Raw genomic sequence first — 13,961 nt, 5'->3', positions numbered from 1 at the left:
GGGAGGACTTCAACAACAGCAGAAATGCAGGAGATTCAACGATCGGCAACAAAAACAGCAGCTCTTCGCATGTAAGACGTCTGCCCAAGGAAACAAGCGATCGACTGAAAAAATTGTAGGCCGATCACGTGTTTTTGTTGGTGATGACGTGTACATAAGTACTAAAGAGGTTATCAGTCACGTTACGTCACACGCGAAAAGTGGTTTAGGCTCACCGTTTCTGATGAGAATATTTGGAATAATCTTCACCAAGCTATAAATGTTATAAATTACAGTAGTGTGAAAACAAAAGGCGAAGAATGTTTGACTACGGCTCTTATGGTACATTACTCCGGATTACTGGAAAGGAAAATTGAAAGCTGACATGGGAAAAACCCCGAGGAAAAATCCCTTGCCTGCTTTGCAGACAAGACGTCCTTTTGCTAACCTCAGATCAGGCGTTCTTTTCTCGAAAGACTGGAGTGCATGATCTCGGGTTACCTTTTGGCTCGCAATCTTTTCGTCGGCTAGGGGAAATCCCCTATAATAATGGGGGCTAAATCCTTTTCAAAAGTTCTTTCTTATGGTGCATACATTTCCCAATATCATTTTGAAATTCGTATTAGTGATGACAATCGCGTTGGCGTAAAAACTCGATATTGTCTGTCCACTTGTAATCACGTATCGTACCGCAGTGAAAACGAAATTGAATGTTTATGAACGAAATAACTCGGAGGGGAAATCCCCTTTGTATTTAACATAGCGGCAAGAGTCCAAGATCGGACAAGTCAGCTCAAAGAACGTGACTAAAAAAATTATAGTCAAAAACACTATCTAGTTTTCATCGATTACCGTACCCAAATTCGCAAGTAGCCAATCAGAAGCGTGATCTACTGTCCTGATATCCTACGATATCAAGTCACTGACCTGATATGCCACCATATCATGGACACTTTCAAGTAAAGTAATGAATTGAAAAGAGGTTTTTAACAATAAAACAGAGCCTCGTAATTTAAATTAGCTGGTGTTTACCGTTAGTAGAAGTAAAAACTTTCCAACCAAAACTAAATTTGAGCGCGCTCGCCAATTACGCGATGTTTGCCGACGAGTACTGGAACATTCAGACTGAAATTTTTCGCTAAATTCTGAATTTGGGAACGGTAAATACCTAATCGTACCTTTTTGGTACGCTTCGATGGCATATCAGGCTCGTTTGGTCTCGCCATGGGTATTTTGGCTCGACTACGTCTCGCCAAAATACGAACCATGGCTCAACCAAACTCGCCTGATATGCCGCCGAAGCGTACCAAAAAGGTACGATTAGGTATAAAAATCACGACCTTGAATATACTCAGATACTCAAAATTAATTTATACTCGCTATTAAGTATAAAAATTAGCGAAAATAAGCCACGACGTTTCGAACTCATCTTGAGTTCATTATCAAGTAGATACAAGAGAGGATGAGATAAGAATAAAATAAGAATAAAATAACGGTCGAGTTTAAGTTTAAATGCAAATATAGGTGATAGAGTATATTAGAATATTTTAAAAGACCAGCTCTTTCAGTTCGAAGGCAGACTGTACGAGCAAGTTGACGGGGTTGCCATGGGGTCCCCCCTTGGACCTCTTATGGCAAATGCCTTCCTGTGCTCTATTGAGGACAAATTAGAAGGTGAGAACAAGTTACCAGGATTTTACAAACGGTACGTTGACGACACGTTAGTAACAATGGCCAATGTACCAGCTGCAACATCCTTCCTCTCTACTTTAAATGAATGCCATCCATGCCTACAGTTCACAACGGAGATTGCCGAGAACAACAGAAACAACAAGCTGCTTTGTAAAGCTCAAGTACCCACTTAACCTCATCAACTCAACAATTGCAACGTTTGTCAATTCTGTAGCCCAACCCTGTGGTGAAATCTTTGAGGCTGACCGAGAAACAAACAAACCCGTGCGGATTACCCTACCTTTCAAAGATCAGAAATCCGCTGACGCAGTACGCAAACAGCTAAAAAAGATCTTGGGAAGAAAATTGGAACTGAGCTACAACCGGTTTACACAAGTGCTAAGATCGGCGACAAGCTGAAGTTACAAGAGGAGAAGCCTGCTTTGGTGAACAATCAGCGCGTTGTTTATTCATTTAAATGTGATCAGTGTGATGCTGATTATGTGGGTTACACCACACGACATCTACATCAGCGCATAGAGGAACACAAAACCTCAGTAATTGGCAAGCACTTAAAAAAAAATCCACGGTGTCGAGCGTCCTGACATAAGAAATATGTTTTCCGTTTTAAAGAAATGCCAAGGGAAACTGGATTGTTTAGTGAACGAAATGCTTTTAATTCGCGAGAGAAAACCAGCACTAAACACGCAGGCGGACTCAATACGTATGAAAATAATAAACCTAATTAAATACAGCACACACTAACACTGAACGCTAATGACCGCGAAACACTTCTTTTAAAATATTCTAATATACTCTATCACCTCTATTTGCATTTAAACTTAAACTCGACCGTTATTTTATCCTTAACTACTTGATAATGAACTCAAGATGAGTTCCAAACGTCGTGGCTTATTTTCGCTAATTTTTATACTTAATTGTATATCGAAATGTACTCGCTATTACGTTTAAATAAAGTAATCTTCTCTTATTATATAAACATCAGTGAAATACCAGGAATTATTTTTTTCTCAGCGCGCGAGCGGGCAAGATCAACCGAATCCTGCAATCTGATTGGTTCCGGGAGCGGCCGGAATTTTCCGATCTTGACCGCGGTCAACGGAATGGGATTCAGTTCCGCGCGAAATCAGTGTGCAGCGAGACGAACGAACACATGAAAGTTTTGCTCTCCAAAATCGAAATAGCTGTTTACTCGAGTTTACCAACCGTTGTAATTTTGAAAGGACTAAAAAGCAGTGGAATTAAAGGCCTCAAAGTTCTTCAAAAGGCGAGTATTTATTTCTTTCTCAACAAAATCGAGTTGTAGTTTACCGTTCGTAGTTTGCCGTCGCGTTGTTTGTGCATTTTGCAATGATTTTCACGCCATTGCGGAAACCTTCACCGCGGTTTTTAGGCTCTATCTATGAGTTAAACTGCCTTGTTTATCTGTCAAGTTTTGCTAAAGCAGAACACTATTTGCCATCATTCAAGGAAATGAGATTCTTTGATTAAAAACGGACAAATTAATTATCACAGTATTGTGCCAATAAGCGTACGAGGCGGGGGGGGGGGGCGAGGGGGGCTGCAGCCCCCCCAGTGCCAAAATTTTTCGGGCAAAATGCTTAGAATTCGGGCAACGAGCCTAAAGAAAAAATGGAAAATAGTAGCCGACAAATCTCAACATTACGTTCAAAATGAATTATATCAACGGAAAAAGTATTAAAAATATACCGAACTTTGTGGTTCAAAAGTCCTAATTGCACATTCATTTGCTTTCGTTTCCTCTCGCAAGTTGCTATAATCATATTCGAGTTTTCTCCCAAATTCTGCGTGGCCCCTCAGTTTGATTCAGTTGCAATCAGCTTTTCTATAGCTTGAGCGTTTGTGCAGGGTGGATCCAGCCGTGATGTTTTTGTTTTCTCAGGGCTAGCTCAAAACTTTTAACGAAATGTTTTAACCTATTCTTCCCTGAATGTTTCACACGCTTTTGTATAACTTTCAAGTGGGGATAAACAATATAAATTGGCTGTCCCCTTATACTTTAATTTTTGTTGAACTAGAGCGAATAAATAAAATATTTCCAAAGAAAAAGGATTCAGTGCATTGACACCTCGGGCAACGCCACGAAATTAATTTAAGAACTATTGTTTTCTTTAAGCAGGTAGGCAAGGTTTGAACACGACTATTTCAATGCACGTTTTGCTGTCCATTTTATATTCTTCTTTATTCGGCTTTCAACCCAAGCCTTTTTTTTTCGGGCAATAAGGTCTCCGCCCTCCCAGGTCCGAAGGTGCCCGTACGCCTATGATTGTGCCGTACGTAGACACTACGCATTTCATTCAGTATGACACTGTTTATCAGAATAAAATTCTGCTGGGAAAAGTACAGAGATTATTAATTTGTTAAATACAAGTGTGAATAGCTTGTAAAACTGCTTTTCAGTCAGAGTATTTTTGAGTCAAAAGAAATAGGATTAACACCCTACGAGAAAAGTTTCTTTCAAGACTTTTCAAAACATTTATCGGCAATTGTTCGAAGCCGAAATCGATTTAAATGTGTTAAATTTAGTGTCTTATGTGTGTATATTTATGATTTTTTGCTTTTCTTGATTACCTGCAGTGTAAATTAAATATGCTGAACCGTTCTTGAGTATAGTTCATTTTAAGTGAAGCTATTTCATTCGGAATTAAATAGCAAACAGCATTCTTCATTCTTGCTCGTCGATCGAGTCGGACTCAACATTGAAGTCACATCCGCGCGTATACAAACAAAGATTTTGCGACGCACTTTTTCTCGGTTTCCTTTCCAAACAAATTAAAGTAGGAAAAAAATAAAAACGTTATTTGCCGGCCTAGGTCGGTCCGTATTGGGAAAAACTGTACCCTCGGTCTTGAGCACGGCCCTCGGCCTGCGGCCTCGGGCCGTACTCAAGACCTCGGGCACAGTTTTTCCCAATACGGACCTCCCGGCCGGCAAATAACATATATATCTTTCGCGCGAAAAAATCATATCTTCACACGTGAAAATAACATGTTATTTTCACATGTGAAGATATCGATTTCGAAACATTTTCTGACAAGTTTGCCCTGTTTCAATGCTGAATGAGACAAAGTAAATCGATATTAAGTCGAAACATCTTCGGATCTTTCTCGGCAATCTTCGGATATCTTCGTAAATTTTCGGAAAAGTTCGGAAAATGTTCGGAAACATTCGTACGACCTTCGGACAACATTTTGCAAATTTTCGGAAATCTTCGGAAAATGGTCGGCAATCTTCGGAAAATCGTCAAAAACATCGTAATTGGTAGGTTTATATAATAAACAGAATATTACATGGTTGCTTGGAGATATGAAATTTATCTTCTCGTGTTCGAATCGATATCCCACTCGTTCGTTTCGCTCACTCGTGAGATATCGATTTGAACACTCGAAGATAAATTTCATATCTCCAAGCAACCATGGAATATCTTACCTCTCCCCCTCCCCCCAAAATTTAAACCCTGATTAAGAAATAGTTATTAAAAGAACTAATGAAATAAAAAAATAACATATTTTGCCAAAAAAGTTCATTAAGGATAAACAAATGAAATCTACCTTTTAACGTTTTCCCCCCCCCCCAGACCCCATCGGCTATCTCCAACAATCTTGCGCCCATCTGGAGGGATCTGGGTCGGGATTACTTTTATGTATATTCAAATGTACTCCCGGCAAAAGTCTGATTTCGAAAACATCTGCCACGCGAATTAAAATGGCTTTTCTGTCTGAAAACTTCGTAGTGGCACCTTTGCAATCTCACAGGGAATGTTTCGATAGTCTACAGAACGACTATTACATCTTTACATAGTGGAGGTTGATCGGAGAAGATAATAGTCTTGAGTTTTCGTTGAGTATTTTTGTATTTTACTCGTACTTCTAAATTCAAATCTTTGTCCGGTTACCAGTTTTTATTTATGTCACTATCAAACATTCACTCAAAATTTGCATTTTGACAGCAGTAAAGACATAAATGTGATTCCGTTTTCAATGTTTTTACGGTCTGTTGGCTTTTTAAGTATGGATTTTTTGCTTAAGTCGCCGACGATTCCTTTGAAAAATGGCAAAAAGAGTTTTAAAAAAAGGCGAAAAAACGATATTATTGAATGCGCCTTTTCTTTCCAAACACGTGTTCACGCAGGAAATGCGTTGTAATAAATTGATGTCCTCCCACGTATCTCGAACCCATTGTTCTCCAGTCATTATTCTTAGCAACACGAATATTTTTGTCTATGTTTTCATCTAAAATGTAAAATATTCTCGCAGCTGCCTCTTCTTGTTATTTGAACAGTGTTGTACGCCGTACGCTCTGATCGCAATGGAAGGATTGAAAGAGTTTTTAACTCCTACTCGCTTCAGTTTATTTGGCTATGTTGTAGTCGTTCTTTTCCTTTTGAGCGGAGTTGTGTTTGTAGGAATCACAGGCAAGTTGAGACTCAATGAACGGAGAACTTTCCTTTGCGATTTCCACGGCACTCTACCAGACAAGAACTTTCATCAAGCGCAGTGTTTTGACAAGTACGAACAACAGTACAATTCTCCTCTTCCTTTGTATGTATTTGTCATTTTGAGTTTTGCTTCGGTGATAGTGATATGTCTCGGTTACTCTTGGTGTTGTGTTAAGTCTCGGGTCGACCAGCTACAAGCCGCCATTACGCCCGACATGGAAAACCCTCGCCCACGGCCAAGAATCAAGACTCGACGAGTTTTCTTTATTTATTTCCTTCAACTAGCGACACGACTAGTGTTCGGAATTGTATGTACGATGTTGCAAAATTTTGTCTTATATCCAGAACGCTTTCCACCCGGATTCGCTTGTGTTTTACCATCAAACGCCACCGCTTCGTCATACTCAAACTGTCACAATTCTGTTGCGTCTGAAAAGACCAACTGCACAACAATTGTCTCTATATTTAACATGGTTTTTGTTTTTCTTGTTTTCGGAGAGATGGTTTATCTTGTAGCGCGCGCATTACGAAGTAGAAACTTCTCCTTCGATTCAGACTTCTGTTCAAAGTATTTCTTCCACCAAAGTTCTACTCACGTCACACCAGCTGGCTTCAAGAAAAGCCTGAGAAAGCGAATCTTACAAGAAACAGAATTTCTAGAACCACTGATTCACTGCAGTGCAGAAATAGAGGAAGGCAACATGGCTTTAGATGACATCTTTCTCGATGCAATCATTTACACCGGAAGAGCAAAAGACGCGTTTTTGAAGGACTGCGAAAGACATGTAATATACGACCTTTACTTGAAGCCTGAAAGCCAGCAAGGATCAGTTGCGATAAAGACGCGAGGAGAGTTGTTTCTGTCCAACAAAGACGCTCAAAACCCTCGAAAAATTCTCATTGTTGGTCGCCCGGGCATCGGAAAGTCTTTACTCTGTCAGAAACTTCTGCGTGATTGGAGTCAAGGAGACCTTTTCCAAGATACTGTCAAGCGTATTAAATACGCATTCTTATTCCGGTTTCGATCGTTTTATTCGGAAACATCAGAAAGGATTTCCCTTCGGCAAATGTTGAATCGAGCAGCATATCTAGAGGGACACATGGACGATCACGTTTTTCAAGAATTGTTGGATCATCCTGAGAAGATACTTCTTGTATTCGATGGATTAGACGAATTCAAGGATCACGAAAGATGCACGGCAAACGAGGCAGCACGATTCGGAAACAGTCCAGCCGAGGAAATGCCATTGTCGGCACTGTACGTGAAATTACTGCAAGGCAAACTTCTTCCTGAAGCAACAGTGTTGACGAGTTGTAGACCGACCGTGCTGGTAAGTGTTGAGGTCTCGTCGTTTGACAGGACTGTGGAAATAATGGGATTTACGGAAGGGAAAGTTCACAAATATGTGGAGAACTTCTGTCATCGAGACACCGCCATTGCAACACGAATATGGGAACACATCAACGGCAATTTAAACCTGTTTTCTTTATGCTATATTCCTGTGAATTGCCGTATATTGTGTTACTTTCTCAAGGAGTTAATCAAAACAATGGGCTCAGAAAGCGTCACCTTACCCACAAGGCTGACGGACGTTTACCAAGGAGCTTTAAGATTGTTCATCTTCAGGCATCACCCTGAATTTCGAGATAAACCATTCCGAGGAAATGAACGCTTTTCAGATTCAGTTGAAAAGACTTTGACCGACCTCGGATCGTTAGCAAGAAAAGGAATTGCCGAAGGTCGACTGATATTCGACTCGGTTGAAGTGGCAGGAATGCAAAATTGTGGTCTGCTGAACCAAATGCCTGACAGTAGGGTGTCCCCAGTGGAGTTCAAACAACGTTTCTGCTTCATTCATTTGACTTTACAGGAGTTTCTCGCCGCTAGAGAAATTGCTAAGATGGATCCTGATGAGCTCAAAGAATTCATTGCCTCTAATGCCGAAGATCCAAAGTGGCATCTGGTTATCCAGTTCATTGCAGGTCTGCTTCATGGTCAGCAAGGTGAGGCAGTCAGCAGTTGTTTTGTAAGATGTCTTCACGACTCTTTGGTATCAAGTTCACCGAATAGAAAGATGGCCATACTGATGATGAAGTGCTTGTACGAGTACAATGATGATGCTGCAGTGAAGAAGGCAGCTTCTCAGATACAGCAGAACAGGTGTTTTCACGCTTCTTTTAAGCTGTGGAATTGCCACGTTACACCTGTTGACTGCACAGCAATTGTGTACTTCTTAAGAAATATCAAGCAGCTTGAATACTCACTTGACTTGAGTATTAATTCTCTAGGAGAAGTGGGATGCAAAGAATTAGTCAAGTTGCTAATAGAAAGAGGCCCAGTAAAATTAAAACTACAACATAACAAGATAACAGACCAGGGTTTGATTGCATTGGTAGGAGCTATGAGTTCGGACAAGTGCAACCTCAAAAAGCTGCACCTTGATTTTAACGACTTAATCACTCCAGACGCACTAATCCTTCTTTGCGAATCACTAAAAAACAGACATTGCAAGCTCACTCGTATGAGACTCGGGGGACTGCAAGTAACTGAAAGCGTTGTATCACAACTGTGTGAATCACTCGAACACGTCGACTGCAAACTAACCGACTTGAAATTTAACAATGAAGACACGTGGACTGACACGGTTTTGTGGCGGTTTTGTCAAACACTCAAACACCCAAATTGCCAGCTTAACTTGTTGAGAATTGAGTGTCATAAAATGACTAACCAAGGTGTGAAATACTTCTGCGAAGCGCTAGAAAGTGAACATTGCAAACTCACGAAGTTGGAACTGATCAGTAATCGAATAACGGCTGTGGTAATGCCTTATCTTCTCAAATCATTAAGCCACAAGAACTGCAAACTCTGTAAATTAAACATTGTATCCTGGAACATAAATAAGCAAGTGAAGAGAAACCTGGATGAGGCACTTGAAGCATCTCGTCTCAGACGGAACACTGATTTCACATGTATAAATTAAAACTCTTTCACTTAGAAAAGTAACAGTAAAGGTAAAGCCTGCTGTCGAGCCAAGTGGCTCACCAGCCCAGAGCTTTTCTCGGTATCTGTAGCATAAAACGGCTAGGAGTATTTAACACCCCCCCCCCCCTGGATGGGATGCTAGTCCATTGCAGGGCTACCCCCAGCAGTTAATTCGCCGATACAATTAGGACTACACTTTTTTTTAATAAGAAGGGCTGAGCATTCTTAATTTTTTGAAGGTTTGTTCCTAAAACTGTTGTGCAATTGTCCTTTTTTAGATTTTTAAAACCAAGTGCCATTGCAGTAAATTCACTCCTAACCGTTATGTACATGTTCACGTCGCAGATGAGTGATAGCAGTGTTGGTTCCAGATTAGATTTGAATAAAGATAACCAAAGTTCCATCCTTGGGAATGCTCTAAGGGTGTTCTAAAATGGTGGTCTTTCTACGCCTTAACGTTCCTTTATAAGAGGTTCTTATAAAACAAAGAGTATAAAACCAAAACTTATCGTGACGTGCGATTTCCCGCATATTACACCTGGCTCTTTAGGTTGCTAGCGTTTGTTGGGTTTGGCGGGTTTATCTCTATATGATGTTTTTCCCCTGTCTCTTTTTCTTTCTTTTTCTGTGAAAATTTGTTCCTCTTGCCGACCTCTTACTTTCTTTATTAATAATTTTGTAAGGGCAAAAGTACGTTAAACATTGTTGTTGTTGCTGTTGTTGTTGTCCTGTAGATTGGTATTCCTTTTATGATTCTTCTCCATCTTTCTTGTTTAATTATTGGGTGCATTGTTAAAATATGATAATGAGACGTTCATTTGCCGACAATATTGTGGCTATGCTACAAACACAATTCATTTTAAACAATTTTTCCATTCAAGTTATATTTCCCAATATGTTTTCTTCCGGCCAGACATACATCTGGTTTATAGCCTGCGAGCAAGCTCTATCTGTCCAATCCCGTTTCAATCTTGTTTTCTTTTGACTATTCTTACTTAAAGTCCAAGAGATTGTAGGAGCCAAGTGGCTTTTCATTCGTTGGCGTTATATTCCAGCCTTAAACACAACACATTGATCCCTTACAGGATTGAACCCAGCACTCTCGATCCGGAGCCTAACACGTAATAATTAGGCCACGGCGCCTCCCTATTATTATTAGCTCACTCATGCATACTATATCGCTCATGCATACTATATCACTCATGCAAACTATATCCTATATAAGTATTTCTGTTGTTTTGTTTTACAGTTTTAAGCCATTATTTTCAAGTGTCATTTTTTCTGTTCTTTTAGCAAGGCTACGATAAACCACAACAAATATATTATTATTATTATTATTATTATTATTATTATTATTATTATTATTATTATTATTATTACAGGGAAGTGAAGAAAGTGACTGAAAAACATGGTTGCTATCTCTCCCTAGGGGTTATGTTTGTCCCCTTCTTCTCCCTTTCCCTGGTTATGTTTGTGTCGTTGGGTTCATTACTACTGTGCTTATAATCGAACAAACCTTCAACTATTTCATGCACGGTTCGTAAGGGTCGTGAAACAATAGTAGCCTAATAGTTTACGAGTCGTTCAGTTGGTGAAGTGCATATGATTAGTCATAGACTTGGTTACTGTACTATCAGTCGTACGAATCGTACAACCTGGTATTACACGCTAAGTCCAACTAATCATTTGCACTTAACTAACTGTACGACTCGTAAACTATTGTTTCACTTGGATGAGGATGAGGCTAACCAGTTGGCTATTAATTTACTGACAACGCCGAAGAAGAGTTGAACTCGGAACAAGCGATAGCAAAACCAGTAGAAAAATAGTAAACATGATACGATAAAGCAAAAGCCATTTGACGAGGTGTTATAAGTTCTTGAGCAACGTGTTCCTTCAACCACCAGACAAACTAGGTCTGGAGCGATTAGTGGGTAGTAAAAGTTTCTACACGGGTTAATCACACCCTATGCCTTCCCTTATTTTAATTAAAGGCCGGGGATGAAAATAAATAAGGGCTGTTTTGAAAACTGGCCCATTGTTTTTATTTGGACTTTAAACTGATTTTTTTTTAATTGTGGGAAAGGTGGCTCATATCCAAGTGATATTTATTAGTTGTACCTACTGCGACGCAAAACAGGACGTTTTGCTGTAAAACTGTTGTAGAGTAAGGTTTAAAAAAAAAAAAAAAAAAAAAAAAAAAAAAAAAAAAAAAAATAAGTAACAACGGTAACAGTATCAGAATCAAACTGTAAAAACAAACAAATTTTTTTTGCTAAACTTAAAACCCCTTGCTCGTTAAGAAGTGTACTTGCCCTACGTGGGAATGAGTTGGAGGGGGGGGGGGGGGATAGAAGAAGGAGACGAGAAATAAGCAGTACTGATACTCGGGTTGTAAGTAGACGGTATTCGGACTCAAGGTACAAAAACTTACAACAAGTGTATTACAAAAAATGCTTTAATCATAGATAACTCGCATTTCAATATACATTACAAGTTTGTTTACCCTATACTCTTCACTATTTATTATGTGGTTACTACATTCGTCAAGGCGATCTTGCCTCTGATCTCTTGTTAATAAAACAAATTGCTAAGGCTTTACGCCTAACAGCTAACTGAGGTTGAATAATTAAGGCAAAGAACTGATTAATTTGTAATGGTCTGGGTGCACACTTAGCGACAGTAATTTTTCGAAATAGTTACGTTATTATAAAATACATATATAACTCGTAACTGCAGTAAAATTGCCGACAATTTAATTTATCGCGCACTACCATCATTTTCTCAATAGAGCGGTTTTCACTTGAGTGTCGAATGTAATTCGCGTTTGCATTGGTTTTGCATTACTACGCTTAGGAATTGGTTTAAAACTCTCGCGCCACTTTCTCAGCCAATCAGAAGTAAACCCAATCGTTACTCGCTTGCGCAGGTTTCCCCGCGCTTCCTGCCGACTACATGTATTTGTTTCGAGTTTTGATTGGTTTACTGGATTGTCTTTGTTCTTTGTGATTGGCCAGAGTGATTACTTTGGTTTTGGTTTTACCACACTCAATTGAAAACTGCTCTAAAAGCATTTTATAAAAAAACACGTAGAGATTACGTGATTACTACTGATAATAATAGTAGACATTTCATATCGATTTTGATAATTTTTTCTTTGTATTTAGTTTGTGTCTCCAAATTAGTATGGGATTCTCCCAGGCTATATGGTTTTGACACTTTATTTCTATTCTATTCTATTCTATTCTATGCTATGCTATGCTATGCTATGCTATGCTATGCTATGCTATGCTATGCTATGCTATGCTATGCTATGCTATGCTATTCTAATTCTATTCTTTCCTATTCTTGATTCCATTCAGACGGGACTGCACAAGGTTTTTTAAGCCGATCTGTTTTTCTTGTCTAAATTTTCGGTGACATCTGTTCACCTTCATCAGACAAAAAAAAAAAAAAAAAAAAAAAAAAAAAAAAAAAAATTTTCTACTCATAATTTCTTTAATTTTTGCTGCGGTCAGATAATGAATTACTTGTGTCAGAAATGCAAAGAAAAAAGTTGGGGTCACCGACTTCGTTTCAGAGAAAAAGCGTGTGGAAAACTACCCTGATTTTGAAAAATTGGCGCACGGTAATTCAGCATGATTTACAAGGTTTATTGTTAAAAATATCGAAATGACTAAACGGAGGCTAACGATCTTAGTCACATTTTGTAGAAGTGCGTCTGTTGCGTAAATAATTCCTAGTTTTGCCATCTTTTTTGTAAATCTTAACCCTGGAAAAACGAATTTGAAACTGTCGTACGGCAAAAAGGAAAGCTCAAAAAGTGGAATTCAAACCGTCAGTGTGACAAAAAAAACAAACATCCACTCGATAGATTTTTTTTATTTTCTCGCAAAACGTAGATATCAATTAACAAAAGTGGTCCGTTGAGAAAAAAAGTAGGGGTCACCGACCATTTAAGAGAGCAATTTGCAAGCGAAGCTAGCGGAACGGCAACTCGCCCTAAAGGCCCGTTAATACGGGCAACATTTTTGTTCAACTTGTCTCGCAACATTGTTGCGTTGCAAGTTGAACAAGTTGTTGCCCGTATTACTACCGCGCGTTCAACTTGTCTCGCAACAAATTCCGGTGTTGCAAGTTGCAGCAACATGTTGCACAAAGTAGAACCGAGTTCTACTTTTTGCAACAATTTTTTTTCAACTTGCAACACCGGAATTTGTTGCGAGTCAAGTTAAGCGCGCGGTAGTAATACGGGCAACAACTCGTTCAACTTGCAATGCAACAATGTTGCGAGACAAGTTGAACAAAAATGTTGCCCGTATTACCGGGCCTTAAATGTTCTTAGAAATTTTACTCAGCGCGCGCTCAAAGTATGGCGTGGCATGGCGTTGCGACAAGAATTACGTGCGCAGTGATGTGCGCAGTAGGGATGCGCATAAACAATTGGCGCGAACGTCCTTAAATGTCTTCTACTGATCGCACTACTGGTTACAGTCTGCCTCGTACCCAGACGCCTTTCTCTTGTTTTGGGGGACGTGGGCGCGCAAGGCAGGTTTACTTCTCCTTCCCGTGGTCCCTCGCGCTTCGCGCTCGTCACCAGTCACCGCGCTCGCTTTGTTCTCGCTTTGTTACAGCGAAAATCGAGGCGCCTGAGGAGGAGGCTGGGTTCCAGTATTATCAAGAACATGCACCAGTTTTATTCTATTCTATTCTGGTGGCTTTGTCATGTGCACTTTTTGGCTCCGGTACTTATAGTAACGGGCAAGCGACTAAACCCCAAAGGAGGAGTGGTTCATTTACGACCCTTGAAGCAATGAGGGACAATGGGTACCGTGTGATCAAAACAGC

At 39.7% G+C, this 13,961-nt stretch overlaps 2 protein-coding genes across 2 annotated transcripts in view; both read left to right on the top strand.

Annotated features, from left to right (window-relative positions):
• Positions 1-1,844, top strand: part of LOC144647561 (Fanconi anemia group J protein-like) — a 37,225-nt gene extending 35,381 nt beyond the window's left edge. Inside the window, exon 28 of the mRNA XM_078507354.1 lies at positions 1,548-1,844. Coding sequence (XP_078363480.1) covers positions 1,548-1,844 — 297 coding nt within the window. The remainder of the gene's footprint in view (positions 1-1,547) is intronic.
• Positions 1,845-5,361: 3,517 nt separating this feature from the next.
• LOC144647093 (nucleotide-binding oligomerization domain-containing protein 2-like) lies at positions 5,362-9,725 on the top strand. The gene has a single exon (XM_078506841.1). The coding sequence runs from the start codon at positions 6,001-6,003 to the stop codon at positions 9,109-9,111; it is 3,111 nt and encodes a 1,036-aa protein (XP_078362967.1). The 5' UTR covers positions 5,362-6,000; the 3' UTR covers positions 9,112-9,725.
• Positions 9,726-13,961: the final 4,236 nt, after the last annotated feature.

Source organism: Oculina patagonica, chromosome 3 (genome assembly GCF_052425735.1).
Source record: "Oculina patagonica isolate OP01 chromosome 3, crgOcupat, whole genome shotgun sequence".
NCBI classification, from domain to species: domain Eukaryota; kingdom Metazoa; phylum Cnidaria; class Anthozoa; order Scleractinia; family Oculinidae; genus Oculina; species Oculina patagonica.
Note: the sequence above shows the minus strand (reverse complement) of the source record. Positions and strands in the feature narration are given on the sequence as shown.

What these genes read in the sequence shown, in the direction of transcription:
- LOC144647093 (XM_078506841.1), top strand. Translation starts at nt 6,001, where the DNA reads ATGGAAGGATTGAAAGAGTTTTTAACTCCTACTCGCTTCAGTTTATTT.